This window comes from Mesoplodon mirus (genome assembly GCF_964341445.2).
Source record: "Mesoplodon mirus genome assembly, chromosome: 3".
Lineage (NCBI taxonomy): Eukaryota > Metazoa > Chordata > Mammalia > Artiodactyla > Ziphiidae > Mesoplodon > Mesoplodon mirus.
In genome coordinates this window covers 14954218-14974151 of record NC_138978.1, presented here as the reverse complement: position 1 = coordinate 14974151, position 19934 = coordinate 14954218, and the positions used below count along the sequence as shown (strand labels likewise).

The window sequence follows — 19934 nt, the reverse complement described above, 5'->3', positions numbered from 1 at the left end:
ACTTCTGGTGCCTGTAACCACTTGTTGGCAGAGAAATGCCAGCAGACAGACAAATGAACAAGGAGCCCTCAAGTATTAATGGGAAAACTCGGAGGCAGCCACCTGCTTATTTTGACAGTGCCCATTTGACAGTGTTGTTTTCCTCCTGGGACTGCAAGCTTACGGCTGTGACATCATATTTGATTTTATAATGGAGTGTGGGTTTGATTTAATTAAACAGCTCTCTGTAAATTCAACTTGAAATAAGGAAACCAGATGCCAGCTTTCCCTTCTTTGGGGGCTCTGTCCCAAACACCACACCCCCGACTTGTTCTGCGTCCTAAAAAAGTGGATGATTCCTGGTCTGGTTCAAGTCCCATTTTACAGAAGAGCAAACCCAGGTGGTGGCACTGCTGGGAGGTGGGTAAAAAAGTGCCCCCGATCGGCACGGTGTCCTCCTTTTCCCCTCCAGCATCCATTACGAGGCACGATGCCGCCTCCGCCCTCTCCCAGGTCCCCCCCACCAAGGCCTGCCCTTCCTGTGACAACTGTCCCTGTTCTGGTTGCTGCCACCTACCTCTGATTGTATCCATGGCTTCTCCCAAGATTGGTACCAGTTTTGGGTTTTTTTTTTTTTAATAAATTTTTTTTCTGGTTTTCATTATAAATGAATGTTTATTCATTGTTTTTTAAAAATAGGAATTGAGCTGGTGTGGAAGTTTGCGAGGCACTGGTTTTGAGCTCACAGGCTAAAGCTCTCTGGGGACACATTCACAGTCATAGTGGGATCAGCTCAGCCCCATTTACCTGGACTGCCTTGGTCTGAAACAGAAAGTCCTGCATCCCAGGCAACTTCCCAGTCCAGCGCAAACTGAGATGATTGGTCACCCTACAGAACAGCTGGGGGACCCTTTAGAATGACTAATTTCCAATAATAAAGGCTGTGAGGATCTCAAACGACCAGGTTTTGGGCTTTGCAGATAAATATAGCATTGGGCAGTGGGGTCTGGGCCTACACGTAGATAAGATAAGCAAAACCAAAATACCCCATGAATCCTAGGGAACCTGCTGTTAATGCTGGAGGAGTAACCTTTATTTTCAACCTCTTTGGACAAGACCACCCTCTATGTGCCTTTTCACTCAACTCACACAGAAATTTTGGGGCCTATGGGGGATCCTGCAGGGGTTGCCCAGGTCTGCAGCCTCCTAGCTCTCAAGAGGAGGGAGGGGGTCCTCAGAACTCAGGTGGGCATGGCCCTCATGGGGCCAGGGCCAGGGCAGGGCCTGGGGGGCACTGGGCTGGTCCGGTTCTTACCGAATTGATCCAGTCCATGTAGTTGGAGACCCACGTGAAGATGGAGGGCTTGTGGTATTAGTTGCAGCCAAGGGAGGACCTGAAGCTGACCACGCCGTGCACTTGCCACTGGCCATTAGCCACCCGGCAGTTCAGTGGTCCGCCGGAGTCCCCCTGGGGAAGGCCAGAGTTGTGTCAGGAGGGGCCTTTGAGCTTGGGTGGGGCGATGAGAGGGGAGGGGAAGGGGCTACCCTTCAGAGCCCCGTGTTTTACACGTTGGCAGTGCATTTATATTGTTCCACGGTGGGTTGCCATATTCTCGGAGGCCAGCCCTTGTGGTCACAGCTCAAGATGGCACCCTAATACCAACAGGAACAAGCATGTGTTCTTTCTGTGTGCCTGGAATGGTGCTAAGCACTTTATAGGCCTTATCTCATTTAATCTTTACCAAAACCTATGAGGTAAGTGTTGCAGTATCCCCATTTCATCAAAGAGGAAAACAGAAGCCCTCAGACTGAGGCTGTCGAGCAGTAAGTGAAGGAGCTGAGACGTGTCCCAGAGTTAGAATGCCACGTGCTCAATCACCACCGGCCATTTCCTCCCATTGACGGAGTTTCCTGGGGGCCCGTCTGCCTGGGCAGAGAGTGTAGGGGCCCAGTGTGATCCGAAGGACACGTGAAGCTCCTTCCCGCTCTGTCCCCACTCTGCTTCAAAGTCCACCACATAGCAAGTCCTTTTGGTTAAGACACTGTATCCGAAAGGCTCTGTGGCAGCTACCATGAAGGGATACGTTGGGTCATGAATGGGACTAATTCAACAGATAAACTTGAAATCACCTTAGAAAGGTCCTAACCCAGCAAATATGGCCCCTTGGCTCCCTTACTACACAGAGGAAAGAATAAGAGAGATGACAGTCATGAGAGACCTCAGTGAGACCCAAGGAAGGACTTCCCAGCAGTGAGAGGGTGGACACTACTACAAGGAGAATCTCAAGACCTCTTTTCTGGAGACTGCGAGGACAAAGGTCAGGTTCAAATGTGTGAAGCTGTTTCCCAGTGTTTTGCCAGCAGCTGGGAGGATGGAGTCTAGGACCCTGAGAGACTCTCCCCATCCTCAGCCTCATTTTGTCGGTGTGTGTGTGGGGTCACCTGACTTCCTGCACTCACACTGTCACCCCCCGCACAGATCATATTGGTCTTCACAGTGCTGCCCCACCAACCAGGTTGGGAGCATGTGGCAGAGTCCACAGCCAGCAGCTCGCCCTGCTGCAGGATGTCAGGAAGAGCTCCGCTGGCTGCATGAGACAAGAGAGAAGGTGTTACAGGGACAAAGAGAAAAAGTGAGTAGTGGGATGCCCAGCCCCTTTCTTTCTGGTCCCTCTTACTTCCCTCCATCCATAGGGTTGCCATGGGAGCAGCCATGTTTGCCCATACTGTATGTATCCTCACAGTTGATTGGGTAGTGTTCTGGCCACTGCTGATTGGTTCAGGGTGAACACCTGACCCCAGCTAAGCCAATGAGCTCCTTCTCCTGGGAATTTGGGGGTGGGACTAAGAAATCCCAGCCAGAGAGGATATAAATCTGGGAGCTGTTGGTAGTGGCTGCCATTTTCTTCTAGGGAGAGAAGGATGAAGTAGATCCACGAAGAAAAGAAATTCTGAGAGAGGGTTTCCTGAGTTTCTCATAGTCTTTCAGCCCCTGATTCTCTCCTGTTCCTGAAACCTGGCTGTCTCTGGCCTTGGCTGAGTCTCTTAAATCCTTATAACAAACTCTCCATTTTGCTGTGCTGGCTCCATGGTTTCTACCACTTACCTTAAATATGACACTGAGCCTGCTGGCATCTGGAGACCCAGCTTGGGAAAAATACTCGAATGCATTGAAAGTAGAGCTTTCCTAATGGCTCCCAACGACACTGCCACCATCACTTTCATTACTATCATCGCTGCTACTCATGTCAAAGACTAATAATATTCTTCGCTTGCATTTTATTAGGCTGTTCAAAATACTAAGCTAATCCTCACAGTAAGTATTTATACCTATTTTGGACATGGGGACAGATGGGACATTGAAGCCAAGAGAAGTTAAGCAGCTTTCCCAAGAGCATCCTAATTAAATCTAGTCTAACCTGTATTATATTTTGCAAGTGTCTAAGCATTTTCACATCACTTTTGTCATCTCTCTTAATCTTTGCCAATCGTATTTCCATTTTACAGATGAGAAAACTGAAGGTAAGTTTACACAGCTAGTGACCAACAGAGCTGGGAATAATGCCCAGCATTTGGACCCTTCCCTGGCTCTTGCTGCCTCCAGTGAACTACTTTCTGCCGGGTGTTTTCTGATGAATGAACCAGTGGATGTGCTTGTATCTCAGTAAGCATGAGATACATTTCCCACTTCTTACTTCTGCTGAGTTTCCATGTATCCATGTTTTTGCAGATAAGCCAGGCAAGAGGGTGATACTAATTTGAGTGTATGTGTGTTGATGTTCCTCTGTAAAAAAATGTCACTTATAGATATATGTCATTATGAAAAAAAAAACCCCACTTATCTGCATGAGCCTGCCTAGAATTTTCCAAACCTCTGGTGATTTTACAAGGGGAGGGCAGGTTCCTTCTTGGTGTTCCTTCTTGGTGGTCTACTGTCATTGGATTTCTGACCCTTAGGGCTTATGTCAAAAGGAGACCCACATGTAGCCAGGGTCTGAGCAGCAAGGTCAGGTGGCACGTGGGACAGATGAGTTTTGAGATGGGGAGCAGAGAGTCTGATGAGGGTCCCAGGGACCTTTGTGGAGCTCTGGAATCCTGAGGTCACAGAGTGAATGCTATTTTGGACTCTGGCTTTGGGCCATAAAAAGGGACTTATGGGGGGCTTCCCTGGTGGCGCAGTGGTTGAGAGTCCGCCTGCCGATGCAGGGGGCACGGGTTCGTGCCCCGATCTGGGAGGATCCCACATGCCGCGGAGCGGCTGGGCCCGTGAGCCATGGCCGCTGAGCCTGCGCATCCGGAGCCTGTGCTCCGCAACGGGAGAGGCCACAACAGTGAGAGGCCCGCGTACCGCAAAAAAAAAAAAAAAAAAAAAAAAGGGACTTCTGGGGACTTCCCTGGTGGTCCAGTGGTTAGGACTCTGCACTTCCACTGAAGGGGCCATGGGTTCGATCCCTGGCTGGGGAAGTAAGATCCCACATCCCACATGCTGCGTGGCATGGCCAAAAAACGGGGAGAAAAAGAAAAGGGATTTCTGTGCCAGAAGTCATGTAGTCAATATAACCCTCATTCTGGCATAGTGACAGTGACAACAATTAACACACAACACCTACTATGTGCCAGGCGCTGGGCTAAGTGCTTCCCATGGATTATTGACAACTCTGTGATACAGGTGCTGTTCTTATCCCCATTTTACAGATGAGGAAACTTCAGTGTGGAAAAGCTAATTAAGTAACGTGCCAAAGGTCACATAGCAAGTAAGTGAAGGAGCTGGATTTGAACCCAGGCAAGTCTGAATTCTTTTTTTTTTTTTACATCTTTATTGGAGTATAATTGCTTTACAATGGTGTATTAGTTTCTGCTTTATAACAAAATGAATCAGTTATACATATACATGTTCCCATATCTCTTCCCTCTTGCATCTCCCTCCCTCCCACCCTCCCTATCCCACCCCTCTAGGTGGTCACAAAGCACTGAGCTGATCTCCCTGTGCTATGCGGCTGCTTCCCACTAGCTATCTATTTTACGTTTGGTAGTGTATATATGTCCATGCCACGCTCTCACGTTGTCACAGCTTACCCATCCCCCTCCCGATATCCTCAAGTCCATTCTCTAGTAGGTCTGTGTCTTTATTCCCATCTTACCCCTAGGTTCTTCATGACATTTTTTTCCCTTAGATTCCATATATATGTGTTAGCATACGGTATTTGTCTTTCTCTTTCTGACTTGCTTCACTCTGTATGACAGACTCTAGGTCCATCCACCTCACTACCAATAACTCAATTTCGTTTCTTTTTATGGCTGAGTAATATTCCATTGTCTGTATGTGCCACATTTTCTTTATCCATTCATCCGATGATGGACACTTAGGTTGCTTCCATCTCTTGGCTTTTTTTTTTTTTTTTGCGGTACGCGGGCCTCTCACTGCTGTGGCCTCTCCCATTGCGGAGCACAGGCTCTGGATGCGCAGGCTCAGCGGCCATGGCTCACGGGCCCAGCCGCTCCACGGCATGTGGGATCTTCCCGGACCGGGGCACGAACCCACGTCCCCTGCCTCAGCAGGCGGACTCTCAACCACTGCGCCACCAGGGAAGCCCTTCTTGGCTTTTGTAAATAGTGCTGCAATGAACATTTTGGTACATGACTCTTTTTGAATTATGGTTTTCTCAGGGTATATGCCCAGTAGTGGGATTGCTGGGTCATATGGTAGCTCTATTTGTAGTTTTTTAAGGAACCTCCATACTGTTCTCCATAGTGGCTGTACCAATTCACATTCCCACCAGCAGTGCAAGAGTGTTCCTTTTTCTCCACACCCTCTCCAGCATTTATTGTTTCTAGATTTTTTTTTTTTTCTTTGCGGTACGCGGGCCTCTCACTGCTGTGGCCTCTCCCGTTGCGGAACACAGCCTCCGGACGTGCAGGCTCAGCGGCCATGGCTCACGGGCCCAGCTGCTCCGTGGCATGTGGGATCTTCCCAGACCGGGGCACGAACCCGTGTCCCCTGCATCGGCAGGCGGACTCAACCACTGCGCCACCAGGGAAGCCCTGTTTCTAGATTTTTTTGATGATGGCCATTCTGACCAGTGTGAGATGATATCTCATTGTAGTTTTGATTTGCATTTCTCTAATGATTAATGATGTTGAGCATTCTTTCACGTGTTTGTTGGCAGTCTGTATATCTTCTTTGGAGAAATGCCTATTTAAGTCTTCTGCCCATTTTTGGATTGGGTTGTTTTTTTTTTTGTTATTGAGCTGCATGAGCTGCTTGTAAATTTTGGAGATTAATCCTTTGTCAGTTGCTTCATTTGCAAATACTTTCTCCCATTCTGAGGGTTGTCTTTTGGTCTTGTTTATGGTTTCCTTTGCTGTGCAAAAGCTTTGAAGTTTCATTAGGTCTCATTTGTTTATTTTTGTTTTTATTTCCATTCCTCTAGGAGGTGGGCCAAAAAGGATCTTGCTGTGATTTATGTCATAGAGTGTTCTGCCTGTGTTTTCCTCTAATAGTTTGATAGTTTCTGGCCTTCTAGCTCTAGTAGTTTTCTGGTAGCATCTTTAGGATTCTCTATGTATAGTATCATGTCATCTGCAAACAGTGACAATTTTACTTCTTCTTTTCCGATATGGATTCCTTTTATTTCCTTTTCTTCTCTGATTGCGGTGGCTAAAACTTCCAAAACTATGTTGAATAATAGTGGTGAGACTGGGCAACCTTGTCTTGTTCCTGATCTTAGTGGAAATGATTTCAGTTTTTCACCATTGAGGACAATGTTGGCTGTGGGTTTGTCATATATGGCCTTTATTATGTTGAGGAAAGCTCCCTCTATGCCTACTTTCTGGAGGGTTTTTATCATAAATCGATGTTGAATTTTGTCAAAAGCTCTCTTTGCATCTATTGAGATGATCATGCTGGTTTTTCTCCTTCAATTTGTTAATATGGTGTATCACGTTGATTGATTTGCATATATTGAAGAATCCTTGCATTCCTGGAATAAACCCCACTTGATTATCCATCTATGCTATCCTGCTTCTCCAAGGCAGCAGCCATTTTTTCCAGACTCCCTGGATGATGAGTGGGGAGAGAGCCCCTGACAGGACAAGGGTGACATTGCCTCCCTTCCCTCCCTTGGGATCCTTGGGGTTCCCGGCACCCACTTACTCTGCAGCCTTCCCCAGCCCGTGACATAGCAGATGTAGTTGTTGGGTAGAATGGTGCCAGCGGGCGGTAGGCAGCATAGCTGGATCTTGTCAGTCAGGGCGATGGGGTTGGCCAGTCTGAGGGGCAATGTTGTTCCTGGGTTTGTAAAGAGGTAGAGCCCCAGCGGGGACCATTGAACCCCCTCCTCGGCCAGCCTGATGGTGAACCTTCCTTCTGTTGGGGCTACGAGGGATTGGGGAGCAGCTGTGGTTAAACCCCAGGATTGCATTTTGTCCCTGGTGGAGCTTGGAGCCCTAAATTCCCCTGAGGCCTTTCAGGGGACTGTACAGAACAGGGAGGGCAAATAGGTTTGTCTTGCAATGTCCACTCTGATGGATTAGTTTGTGGCTGCCTGGCAGGCTGTGTTGACAAGGATTCTGAGGCTCTGTCCAGGGTCAGCAAGGAAATAAATCCATGACTGCTTGGTAATGTCTGTCCCAGCCGTATGCTTCCTATGTTTGGTTTAGAAAACAGTAGATGTTCAGGCTGAAAGGCCTTTTTGCCTTTACTCACCCTTCCACCTTGAGTTCTGCTGCCAGATTTATCCATTAGTCTCACGTCCTTGTCTAGGAAACCTTTAGTGATTGGCAGATTACATTTTCCACGATGGCTGCAATGAGATCTCCCATCCCATCAGTGCTTGTTGCAATGTGATGTTGACACTCTGTCCTTTGAGGGGAGGGGTCTGGGTTTCTTCCCTCTGGTTGGAGGGTGGGGGACTGTGATATAGAGGAAGTGACACCATGTGACTTCTGAGACTAGGGCATGAGAAAATGCAGCTTCTGTCTGGTCCTTCAGGATTCCTGTTCTTAGATCCTAACCTCCGTGCCGTGAAGAAGCCCAGGCCACACAGAGGGTCCACGTGTATGTGAAAAGGCCCTTCTCCACTCTCTGCCCACCCATCTCCTCCCCATCTCTTAAGGCTTCCCTGGACCCATTCTGTGTCATTTTACGGCTTTCCAGCGTCTTGTCTGTGTGTATTTCATCTAGCTGACAAGTCCCTTTGGGGGCAGAGACTGACTCATGACTCACGGACACCCCACATCCTCTGTGCACCATCATCGGTGCTGGACCACAGCAGGCTGCCTGGATGAAGGATCACAGGGTGTTATGGCCACGGGACATCCTCCTGCTCTCCCCAGGGCTGTGATGCAGAGTATTCTGGAAGATTTGGCAGAGCGAACTTTCTGGGCAGCCATTCAAGAGTGGCATCTTGGGCTGCAGAAGAGCCCTTGCATGTGGATAAATTATGCAGATTTGAAGAGCTGGCTGGGGTTCTTCTTTCTAAAGGCCCTTCTGGAACTGCAGATCTGCTCTTGGGGATTGGGAGAGGATGATGGATACCTCTGCGTTTCGGGAAGGTGATGGGGAAGCAGGAAAAGGGAAGACAACTTTCTGTCCCCAGAAAGTGGGGACAGTGACGACAATCATGACGACAATGATGATGAAAGTGTATTGAAGATGTGCTCAGATCAGGTCACTGCTGGGCACATCACACCTGATTTAATGCTACTTTCTGGATCTGTAAGTTCAGGCAAGTTCCTTCCCTTCCTAGGTCGTGGTTTCCTTATCTGTGAGTTGAGGATAATAACAGTACTTCCCGCCTGGGGCTGTTGTGAGGAATAAATATGATAACACTCAGGAAACACCTAGCACAGTGCCTGGCACAAGGAAAGCACTAAGTGTTAGTTGGTGTGATTGTGCAAACTAACTCCTGGGGCTGGAAGAGAGCTCACTGGGAAGGCGGGCTGGACTGTGAGGGTCTGGAGGGTTGGCGACCCCCACCACTCCTGCCTGTCCTAGTGGAAGACCAGGCTGGCTGGGCACAGTGTCTGCTGGTCACTGGAGTGCTTATGCTTGCTTGTGTGATCAGAAAGGGGGAGTCCCCTGAGCTGCAGTGAGATGCTCGGGTTTAGGCGGTCCCCTAAACTCCGCAGGACTGGGGGCCTTGTGTGTTTCACTCACTGTTGTTTCCTGGTGCCTAGAACAGGGCCTGGCATATAGTAGGTGCTCAACAGATACCAGTGGAATGAAGGCGAGAGTGACCCCATGGCTCTGAATTTTGTTTAATACCACCTGGATCTCAGGATTAGTAATGATGAAAGAAGTCTGATGTTCCAGCAAATATTCCCTGCCCCTACATGTGCCCGCTCCCTGGGATAGGGGGTGGAGATTCAGGGGTGAATCAGGCATGGCACAGCCCTTGCAAACTTCCGGCTAGAAGGGGAATTAGATGTGAATTAATCTCTAATGCACATTGAGAGTGGACCGGGTGGGAAGAGGGGGTTGATTCCACCAGTTTCCTGACGGGCAGAGAACCTTCCCTTCCTCTTCTTCCTCTCCCTCCTTTCTTCCACTTCCTGGGACCACTCCCCTCTACTCTGATGGCTCAGACACAGATCCCAGCACTTACACCTCTTTTTTTTTTTTTTAAGTGGTGCATGTGCCTTTATTTATTTTTTTAAATAATTTTTTATAATTTTATTTTATTTATTTTTGGCTGTGTTGGGTCTTCATTGCTGCGCGTGGACTTTCTCTAGTTGCGGCGAGCAGGGACTACTCTTCATTGCAGTGCACGGGCTTCTCTTGTTGCAGAGCACGGGCTCTAGGCACACGGGCTTCAGTAGTTGTGGCACGCGGGCTCAGTAGTGGTGGCTCGCAGGCTCTAGAGTGCAGGCTCAGTAGTTGCGGTGCATGGGCTTAGGTGCTCCGCGGCATGCGGGATCTTCCCGGACCAGGGCTCAAACCACTTACACCTCTTTATTGCACCATTATTGTACTACTGCTGCTAAGAGCCCACACATATGGTTTCTATCACGTGCCAGGACTTTTCCTAAGTGCTTTTCATACATTATCTCATTTAATCCTCACAACAACCCTAGAGGTAGACACTATTACTGTCCTTATTTTACCAAAGAGGAAACTGAGGCACAGAAAGGCTAAGGAACTCGTGCTGGGCCACGCGGTCAGTATTCGTATCTAAGCCTCCAGGTTCCAGAAGCTCGACCCTTAACCACCACCCCGCACTGCCTCCCAGCCACACTTCTGGCCTTGGGCTCCTTGAGAGCTGGTGTGGTGACCTGTGCATCTCTGTGCGTCCAGCACCCAGCACGGCATGTGGGACATGGCGGGTGAACATAGGATGGTATGTGCTTGTCTATGAGGAGTTGGGAGAAGCAGAGTTGCCATCTCCCTGCAGGTCGGGAAACAATCCCTGGGGGGCTTTGCAGAGCTCTGAGCCCCTTGCCAGCTTCCTGCGTGTGTTACCCCAGGCTGTCCCAGCAGAGTATCAGGGAATCTTTGAAGAATGTCAAAGGCGTGTTGGGAGGGAGCACAGAGTAGGGGACAACAGAGGGACTGTGTCCTACTCCACTCATAGACTCCACTTATAGTGGGACCTGCAGACCTATCCCTGTGTCCCCAGGACTTGGCACAGAGTAAATACACGGTCATTGAGTGCCTATGGTGGACAGGGGAGCGGCAGGCTTAACTGGCAGGAGATCCAGGTCGCTCTGACAGTCTTTGCCTCTCCCTCCCCTAGTCACACCCCAGCCCAGGCATCTTTGGGGCCGAGAGCTCCTCCCCCCTCCCCACAGAAGGAGCAAAGGATGGGGTAGGGCTGCACACACTGCCTTCTGGGAGACGCCCCACCCCCGCTCTGCACCCCTGCCAACCCACCCCCCAAGCGCACCCAGACAGAACACACCCTTTGGAGAGCTGGTTGGCATTCCAGTCCTCTTGCACCACAAGCTTGGAGACCTTGACGGCCAGCGAGCTGGGCTCATAGGTGGCGAGGCAGTGCTGGCCCAGCACCACGCTGTAGGTCCTGGAGGAATTGGGAGAGGGGGCCAAGCGGGGAAGGTAAGCTCTGGGCTGTCCTTTCCTCTCTCTGGGCCCCTATGGGCAGGGACACCCCAATCAATGCACTGTCTGGAGGCCTGGCTCTGGCCAGTGCTGGGATGGGCCCAAGTCAGTGCCTGCTCCAAAAGCTACTAGTTGGCGCTGGGAGTTTTCCGTCCCTTTGGGCAGTCGATTTGTTATAATAACTAAAACCAAACAGTAATTGCAACTGTATTATACCAACTGTAAACTATGATATAAAATAAAAGTTGTAATAATATAAACTCTGTGTTACTATGGGGGAAGTGAGATGGATACAGAGATAACAGCAGTCATTTACCCTCAAAGGCATCTTTTTTTTTTTTTTTTTTTTTTTTTTGCGGTACACAGGCCTCTCACTGTTGTGGCCTCTCCCGTTGCGGAGCACAGGCTCCGGACACGCAGGCTCAGCGGCCATGGCTCACGGGCCCAGCCGCTCCGCGGCATGTGGGATCCTCCCGGACCGGGGCATGAACCCGTGTTCCCTGCATCGGCAGGCAGACTCTCAACAACTGCGCCACCAGGGAAGCCCCATGGGCATCTTTGAATTTAACCCCTCACCTCCCATTTTTAGATGGGGAACCTGAGGCTTAGGGAGGAGTAAATGGTCCAGAGTCTTGCAGCTCGTTAGGGACAGTTCAGAGCTAGAACCAGGACTCCTGATGCCCAGGCCTCTATTATTTCCCCCCACCCGCCTCATAGAACTTGTAAATCAGCTGAGGAGAAGGGACCTCTCCTGGCTATGAAAGCATCACATTGGCCCAGCGGAAACTCCAGTGAGCACCCGCCGGTGTGAGATAAGCAGAGGCTGTAGGGAGGGAAGAGGTCAGGTGAACAACGAATGTCACAGAGCCTTTCCTGTCCCTTGTGGGCCTTTATAATGGTGCCAGTTCACTTTTATTGAGCACTTACTAAGAGCCAGCCCGTTTAATGCATCATCACATTTAATCCACACTAAATTCTGTTACCTGATTTTTAGCAGGTGATGGTATTGAGGCTTGGAGTAGTTGTTCAAGTTGCTCAAGGGAACTCAGTTCCAGATCCTGAGGCCACACCTAGTTCCCCCAAGAGGACAGGAGATGGGCCTCCTCCCTTTCCATAGTCCCCCTCAGCGCCCCGCAAGGGATACTTAATCCATGTCATGTATGGGCCCATCAACTGACCAACAGACTGAACTATACATTGATGAGAACTTGTTTCTTGGCTAAGGAAGTGGTTATGTGCAAGGCTCCTTTACACAGGGTGGTTCAGGCCATCTGGGCTCCAACTCTGAGAGGTGAGCACTGGCCAGTGGGGTGAGTGGGCTGGGAGGCTGGGGAAGAGCATTTACGTGATGTAGTGGGCAGCTGTCAGGACCCAGTTTTGGTCTATCAGAGACCCTCCGCAGGTGTGGTGCCACTGGCCATTGGAGCTGTACTGCAGGGAGACCTGGGAAGAAGTGCAGGTGCTCTGGTCACTGAAAGGACCAGGCTTCTCTGCTCTGCAGCTTCCCAGCCCTGAGAGCGGGGCCAGGGTAAGGTGAGCAAGGCACTCACCTCAGCTGCAAAATCTAACGGGGCACCAAGAAACTCAGTTATCAGGATAAATAACATTTTAATAATTTTTAGAAAATTAGCACAAAAAATCTCTGATGAACAAAATGTCAAAAAATTAAATAAAGACACTATTAAAAAGTAATTGTTGGGCTTCCCTGGTGGCACAGTGGTTAAGAATCCTCCTGCCAATGCAGGGGGCACGGATTCGAGCCCTGGTCCGGGAAGATCCCACATGCCGTGGAGCAACTAAGCCCGTGCGCCACAACTACTGAGCCTGTGTGCCACAACTACTGAAGCCCGTGCGCCTAGAGCCCGAGCTCTGCAACAAGAGAAGCCACGACAATGAGAAGCCCGCGCACCGCAAGGGAGAGTAGCCCCCCGCTCGCGGCAACTAGAGAAAGCCCGCGCGCAGCAAAGAAGACCCAACGCAGCCAAAAATAAAATAAATAAAAAGTGATTGTTTTGAACATCTTTCGGCAACATGACTTGTTGGGGTTTTTCCCTTCTTGGGAGCTATTTCTTTAGGACCTATTCCTCCAATTTAATACGTGTAGACCAAAATTTTGATTCCCCCCCCCGCCCCAAGTCTGTGCTTTCCCATGTTGGTAAATGGCAACCCCACTGTACCTGCTGCTCAGGCCAAAACACTAGGCAGTGAATTTGATGCTTCTCTTTCTCTCATATACCTCATTCTAATCTACCAGCAAATCCCGCCTGCTCTACTTCCAGAATATGTAGACAGAACGCATCCCTCTTACCACCTCAACTGCTGGTCCCAACCATCTTTAACTTTCACCTGGATTATTATTGTAGCTTCCTATGTATTCTCCCTGCTCTCACCCTGGCCCCTCCCTCACCCCATTTCTCAACACAGCAGCCAGAATGATTCTTTTAAAATGTAAGCATGATTATATCTCTTCTCTGCTCCAACAGCCAGTGGCTCCCCCTATTTCACAGTGTGAAACCCCAAACTGAACAAGGCTCTACAAGTCTCTACATGACCTCCCTGACCTTATAGGCTCCCACTCCCTTCTGCTCCAGCCACACTGACCTCCACGAGGTTCTGGAAATACACCAAGCCCACTTCTGCCTCAGGGCCTTTGCACTTGCTCTTCCTTCTGCCTGGACTATTCTTCTCTTATGTATTAGCATAGCTTTCTCCTTCACTTCCTACAGGTCTGTGCTCAAGGTTTTCTTCCCTGTGAGGCCTTCTGTGACCTTACCTAAAACAGAGTATGCACGTACATCCTTACACACGTATGCACAGATATGAACACACATGTCTCTTTTCCTCTGGTCCTGCTTTATTCTTCATCATAGTATCTATCATCGCCTGACGTTATGAATTTACCCATTCAATTGTTTGTTGTCTCACTCTCCCACTTTAATATAAGCTCTGTGAATTTTTTTTCCCACTGCTGTATTCCAGGTGCCTAGAACAGTACATGTCTCATGGTGGGTCCTTAATAAATTGAACAAGTGAGTGAATCAGCAAATGAATGAATGGATGAGTGAGTGAATGAATGACAGTAGACTCACCAGGCAAGGATCTGGTCTTTCCTGCAGAACTTGTCACCTGTTTCTCTAGTTTTTCCCTCAAGACTAAACCCACTGATAGGAATATGAACATACATAAGTGTACCTTACCCTACAGCTCCTCAACTTTTAAAAAATATTTTTGTATTTTTTAAAAATGTATTTTATTTTATTTATTTTTGGCTGCATTGGGTCTTAGTTGCTGCGCCCGGACTTTCTCTAGTTTTGGCAAGTGGGGGCTACTCTTCATTGTGGTGCGTGGGCTTCTCATTGCGGTGGCTTCTCTTGTTGCGGACCATGGGCTCTAGGCGCGCAGGCTTCAGTAGTTGCAGCATGTGGGCTCAGTAGTTGTGGCACGTACGCTTAGTTGCTCTGCGGCATATGGGATCTTCCTGGACCAGGGATCGAACCCGTGTCCCCTGCATTGGCAGGTGGATTCTTAGCCCTTGCGCCGCCAGGGTAGTCCCTCATTTTTCTTTAAACAAAGACGTGTTTCTATTTAGATTTGATAGTTTAATAGGTGTGGGTTGGAACTTTAAGGCGGTTGCATTTGGCACTGCTTGGTTCTCTGCCAAAACGGTCCCATGTCCTTCCCCTTCCTTTCAAGTCCTTGCCAAGGCCAAGCAGAGAGGAGGGTGGTGACAGCAGAGGGTTGTGTGCTCTGACCAGGGTTCCCATGGAGGAAAAGCAGGCATGATGCCTGCTGTTCTCCAAACATCCTCATTTCTGGTTATCCACGTGGCATTTTCTTGTTTGCTTGACATTAAGGGGCCTTAGATGAACTGGCTTTTTAAACAATGCTTAAAATTAGACAAAATTTAAAAAGACACCTAAAAGGATGTCCCCACCCCAAAAATCTGAAAATAGGCTGAAACCATCCTACAGATGTGAAAATTTGAAATAATATGGAAACATATAATTTGTGGGTAGCTAAGTGTGGCCAAAAGAACAAAGGTTGAACCAAATTTGAATCTCCACTTTCTGCCAGGATAACGGGGTGACTTTGGGCAATTGTGTAACTTTCCTGAGCCCCAGTTACCTTGTCTAGAAAATGGGGATCATAATGCCATAATGCCTGTTGGGGGCTCTTGGAATGATTAACAATTACAATAGCTAACACTTTAAATGTCTAACAATTTGAACACTTACTATATACTCGACACTGTTCTGAGCTCAGAGTGTGAATCAGCTCACATCATAATCACAGCAATCCCATGAGGCACTATTATTATTCCCATTTTACAGATGAGTAAATTAAGGCAACCGACAGAAATTTGTACAATGTGGTCCACGCCATAAGGGCTGTTATACATTTTTAATATTACCCACCGAGAAAGGTAAATTGAGTTGCTCCACTCATACAGCTACTATGTGGTAGAGCAGGGATCGTCTGGCTCCACAATCTGTCTGGAAACTTTACACATCTTACTTTAATTTTGAATCACCTAGCACTTTATTTTCAAGTGTCTGGTGGGTTATGATCTAGGATCGTAATCTTGGGGTGAGTGTGGAACAAAAGAGACCTCTCAGGCAACTCAGAGCAAATTATATTTGTTTAAAATTTTGATATTTTGTTCGTTATGAAAACGTTTGATTTTTAAAAAATATTGCATTTAAATATTCATTTTGGTGACTGAGTTTTGTGGTGCCTCCTTAGATTTTGCCCCCAAAGTGAGTGCCTTGCTTGCCTCACCCTGGTCCCCACCCTGCTTGACCTGCCCACCAACCCCAATAAAAAAAATCTCCCAGGGAAGCAGAAGCAGGAAGTGTAGAGAGACACTTCCAAGACCAACATTAATCAGTTCCCAAGGCAAGGATGCTTTTGTACCAGCAGTGTCAGCGGGTCCAGAGGATGAGGAAATATTTTGGTAGGCAGCACTGATTGGTTCTCAGCACAAGGGTGACCTCTGCTTAAGGGGGAGGTATAGGATCCCTCTTCCAACTTTCCAGAAAAAATATATTATGGGAGTATGAGAGAAGTGCCAAAAGAACTGGCAAAATACACAGAGCCAAGTGTATAAATTGCGAACTATCAGTCACCATCTATGATTGAAGCGCTCTTAACTGAGGGGAAGATGAACGGTTGTTGCCATTCCCTCCGTGAAACATACTGTCGGCTGTATGGGGCGCCATGAACACTCAGCACTAGCACTTACCCCAATTCGACCCTTTTGTTCCCAAACCTGTGTATGCCGGTTGTGCCTGTATTATAATTATGTAAATTGATTAGACGTGTAACCGATGAAACATGAGTTCAAAAAGTGAGTTGTGATTTATCTGGAAACTAAGTGAAATGCTTGGAAGAGGCCAGATAACCCTGACTTTTGAAAAATTGCTGTGAAATTAGGCATCGACGAGAAAACGGAAACATGGAGAAAACAGGTCATAAAAATCTGGAAGAGCTCATTCCCATGGCTTCTTGAATGTCTCACAGTCATTGCTTTACTCTAAAGAAACGGAATTATAGATGATGTGTTGTGGGGGGTGGTTTACACGAGACAGACCGGTGAACAAATATATATTTACAAGTTTTAAATTAAAATAAAATGTTTAAAAAATGTATGTGTGGTTTCTAATAATTTCGCTATAAGCAACCTTTCAATGACTCAGTCCCAATCACGTCAGATTAGAGAGATTTTATAATATTTATCTATGTCAGTGTAAGCCTCACATATTTTCTTCGGGAGTCCTACCACTAACAGGTCCTGGTAATTTATACCCGTGCCCCAACCAGAATTTTTAGTCTCCATATCACTAGGATTATTTTAAGGTAAGGAAGCATTTACTTTCATTGGTAACATCTACTTGCCTGTAGTTAAGAATTAATTTGCGGGACTTCCCTGGTGGTGCAGTGGTTAAGAATCCACCTGCCAATGCAGGAGGCACGGGGACAAGCCCTGGTCTGGAAAGATCCCACATGCCGTGGAGCAGCCAAGTCCGTGCACCACAACTACTGAGCCTGCGCTCTAGAGCCCGCGAGCCACAACTACTGAGCCCGTGCACTGCAACTACTGAGCCCACGAGCCTAGAGCCCGTGCTCCGCCACCGCAAGGAGAAGCCCGTGCACCGCAATGAAGAGTAGTCCCTACTCGCCACTAGAGAAAGCCCGTGCAATGAGACCCAACGCAGCCAAAAATTAAAAAAATAAAAACTAAAAAAGAATTAATTTGCACTGGTTGGTTCCTTAAAGCAGGGAATATTTGCATAGAGGGTGATGAATGGTTCATAGGATAACAGTACATGTGTAAGCAAGCATCTGATTGGTTAACAGAGCAAGACTATTTGTGAATTTGTGTGTATGGGTTGTGGGGTAGGGCAGGTCTTTATCGAGGCTGGAGAAGGCACCTCTCCCTCCGCCCCCAAGGTTGACCAAGGGCACAGAAATGTTTTTTTTTTTTTTCTCGGTACGCGGGCCTCTCACTGTTGTGGTCTCTCCCGTTGCAGAGCACAGGCTCCGGACGCGCAGGCTCAGCGGCCATGGCTCACGGGCCCAGCTGCTCCGCGGCATGTGGGATCTTCCCAGACTGGGACACGAACCCGTGTCCCCTGCATCGGCAGGCAAACTCTCAACCACTGCACCACCAGGGAAGCCCAGAAATGTATTTTTTTTTTTTTTTTTTTTTTTGCTGTACGCGGGCCTCTCACTGTTGTGGCCTCTCCCATTGTGGAGCACAGGCTCCGGACGTGCAGGCCCAGTGGCCACTGGCTCACGGGCCCAGCCGCTCTGCGGCATGTGGGATCTTCCTGGACCGGGGCACGAACCCGTGTCCCCTGAATCGGCAGGCGGACTCCCAACCACTGCGCCACCAGGGAAGCCCCAGAAATGTATTTTTTATTGGCGAATTTTCCCATCCTGCCCTCTGAGTCCCCACCAATCCTCATCTTTGCCAGTGCAGTAGACCCCGTGGTGGAGGGCAAAGGGGTGATGTGAGGTAGGTAAGGGCAGGGGGGCAGAAGTGGAGGGGTGGGGGGACTCCCCTGCCAGGGACTGCTGTTGGCTGTCACATCTTCACCTCCAACCACCCTGTGCAGGTTGGGCAGGTAAGTGGGGTGCCCACAGTTGAGAGCTGTAAAAAGAGAGAGGGTTGTGAGCCCAGGTAGCAATGACCCAAACGATGTAACCTACACTTGCTGAATTCCCAAATCCCAAATAGAGAATCCCTGTTCTGGAAGGATCCCCACAGGTGGTAGAGTCCTGCCCTTTGCCCCACTTATTTGGAACTTCACTCCAGCTTTCTTATAACCACAGGACTGAGTCCAGTGGGTACAGGGAGGTCCCATCCCCAGTCCCACCAGGAGACTGAAAAAGTGCCTCTGGGTGACAGGACTTACCTCCAGCCACCAATGTAGACAACAGTAGGGCCCTGATCATGGTGTGTCTTTAGGAGTTCGATATGTGTGGCCCTGGCTAAGGCCCTGGTTTTATGAGTAAGCTTATCGGCCAGAGATACACTAGGAATATGCAAGATGGGGATTTTCTCAAAGCCCAATGGAAAAATGGCCTGTGTCCAAATATTTTTTTTCCATTTCCCCCACCTGTCACCCTGGCACTACTTTGAAAAAATGCCAAAGGTGGATATCGAAATATGGGTTCTATCTGCTTTTAAGAGATTATGTTATGTGTTAGGGGAAGAAGAAAAATATTGTTGTTGGTCCTTGGAGTTGTGTTTTCGTAGAAAAGATTAGGTTGGCTTCTGAGCAAACAGCAAGCATTCTAGGCCAGTGGCTCTCAATGGAGCTGGTATTGCCTACCAAGGGGACATTTGGCAATGTCCAGAGACATTTTTGGCTGGGGATGGGGTATTACTGGTATGTAGTGGGGAGAGTCTAGAGATGCTGTTAAACATCCTGTAAGGCCCCGGGCAGCCTGTCACAACAAGGAATTATTCCACCCTAAACGTCAGTGGTGCCGAGGTTGAGGAAGCCTCTTCTAGGCCACGCTATGGCTTGCTGTGTGACCCTGGACAAGCCATGGAAGTCTCTAGGCCTGGGGCCTGCCCTTCTGTGAACCAGGCAGAGAAACGTGTGCCCAGTTTGTTTTGCAACAATGTGGTGAGGATATGAAAAACATGAACGTGCTTACCTAGGAGAAGCACAAAACAGACCCACACAGGTAGGGTTTGGCAGTCCCAGCAACAGGGAGGAGGGAGTGCTGGCCGAGGAGGGCTGTATCTATTGTCTCCTCCTAAGACGACAACAGTTTGTACTTCTCCAGTACAAACTTCTTCACCTGCCAAGTGGGGTCAGAGCAGGAACTTCTTAGAAAGGGAAGCTGACACTCACCAAACATATACATCAGATGCACTCACATCTCTTACCTAATCTAAGCCTTACAAAACCTTGCTCAAGGGTCCCATAGTTCAAGGGAGGAAGCTGAGGTTCAGAGAGCTAAGGTGACTTGCCCAAGATCACACAGCTTCTAAGCGGCAGAATGGGGATTCCAACATAGGTTGGTCTGATTTCCAAGCCCCTTTACTTGATGCTGCTGAAGGTGGCCTTCCGAATGTCCTCCTAGCACTGCAATAAGCCCCTTGTTTTTGGCGGCGTTGGGGGAAAGGGTGGAGAAAATGAGCGAGGGTTCCTGATGGATGTTCTTGCTCTGCCTTAAAGCTTCACTCTTATTGCTTGTGGTCTGAGCACGGTGCCAGGCAGGCCAGGCTCTAGTGAGACAGTCCTGCTCTGTGACCACAGATTCTACCTTTTGCCCAGCTAGAAAAGCAGAGCAGAAAGTGGACTCCATCTGTTAAGATCTGAGTTCAAGCCCTCACCGAGTAAGATCTGAGCATTATAGCTTGGAGGGACACGTCACTTCT

The 19934-nt window shown here is 48.6% G+C and overlaps 1 protein-coding gene across 1 annotated transcript; it reads right to left on the bottom strand.

Annotated features, from left to right (window-relative positions):
• Positions 1 to 1237: 1237 nt before the first annotated feature.
• LOC309799074 (chymotrypsin-like elastase family member 2A) lies at positions 1238 to 18493 on the bottom strand (the record flags this gene model as incomplete). The annotated part of the gene is given in 8 exon segments (XM_082612102.1): positions 1238 to 1351; positions 1355 to 1447; positions 2422 to 2567; positions 7133 to 7265; positions 10877 to 11060; positions 12381 to 12478; positions 18100 to 18188; positions 18454 to 18493. Coding segments are annotated over 8 exon segments (897 nt in total).
• Between the last annotated feature and the right edge of the window lie 1441 nt (positions 18494 to 19934).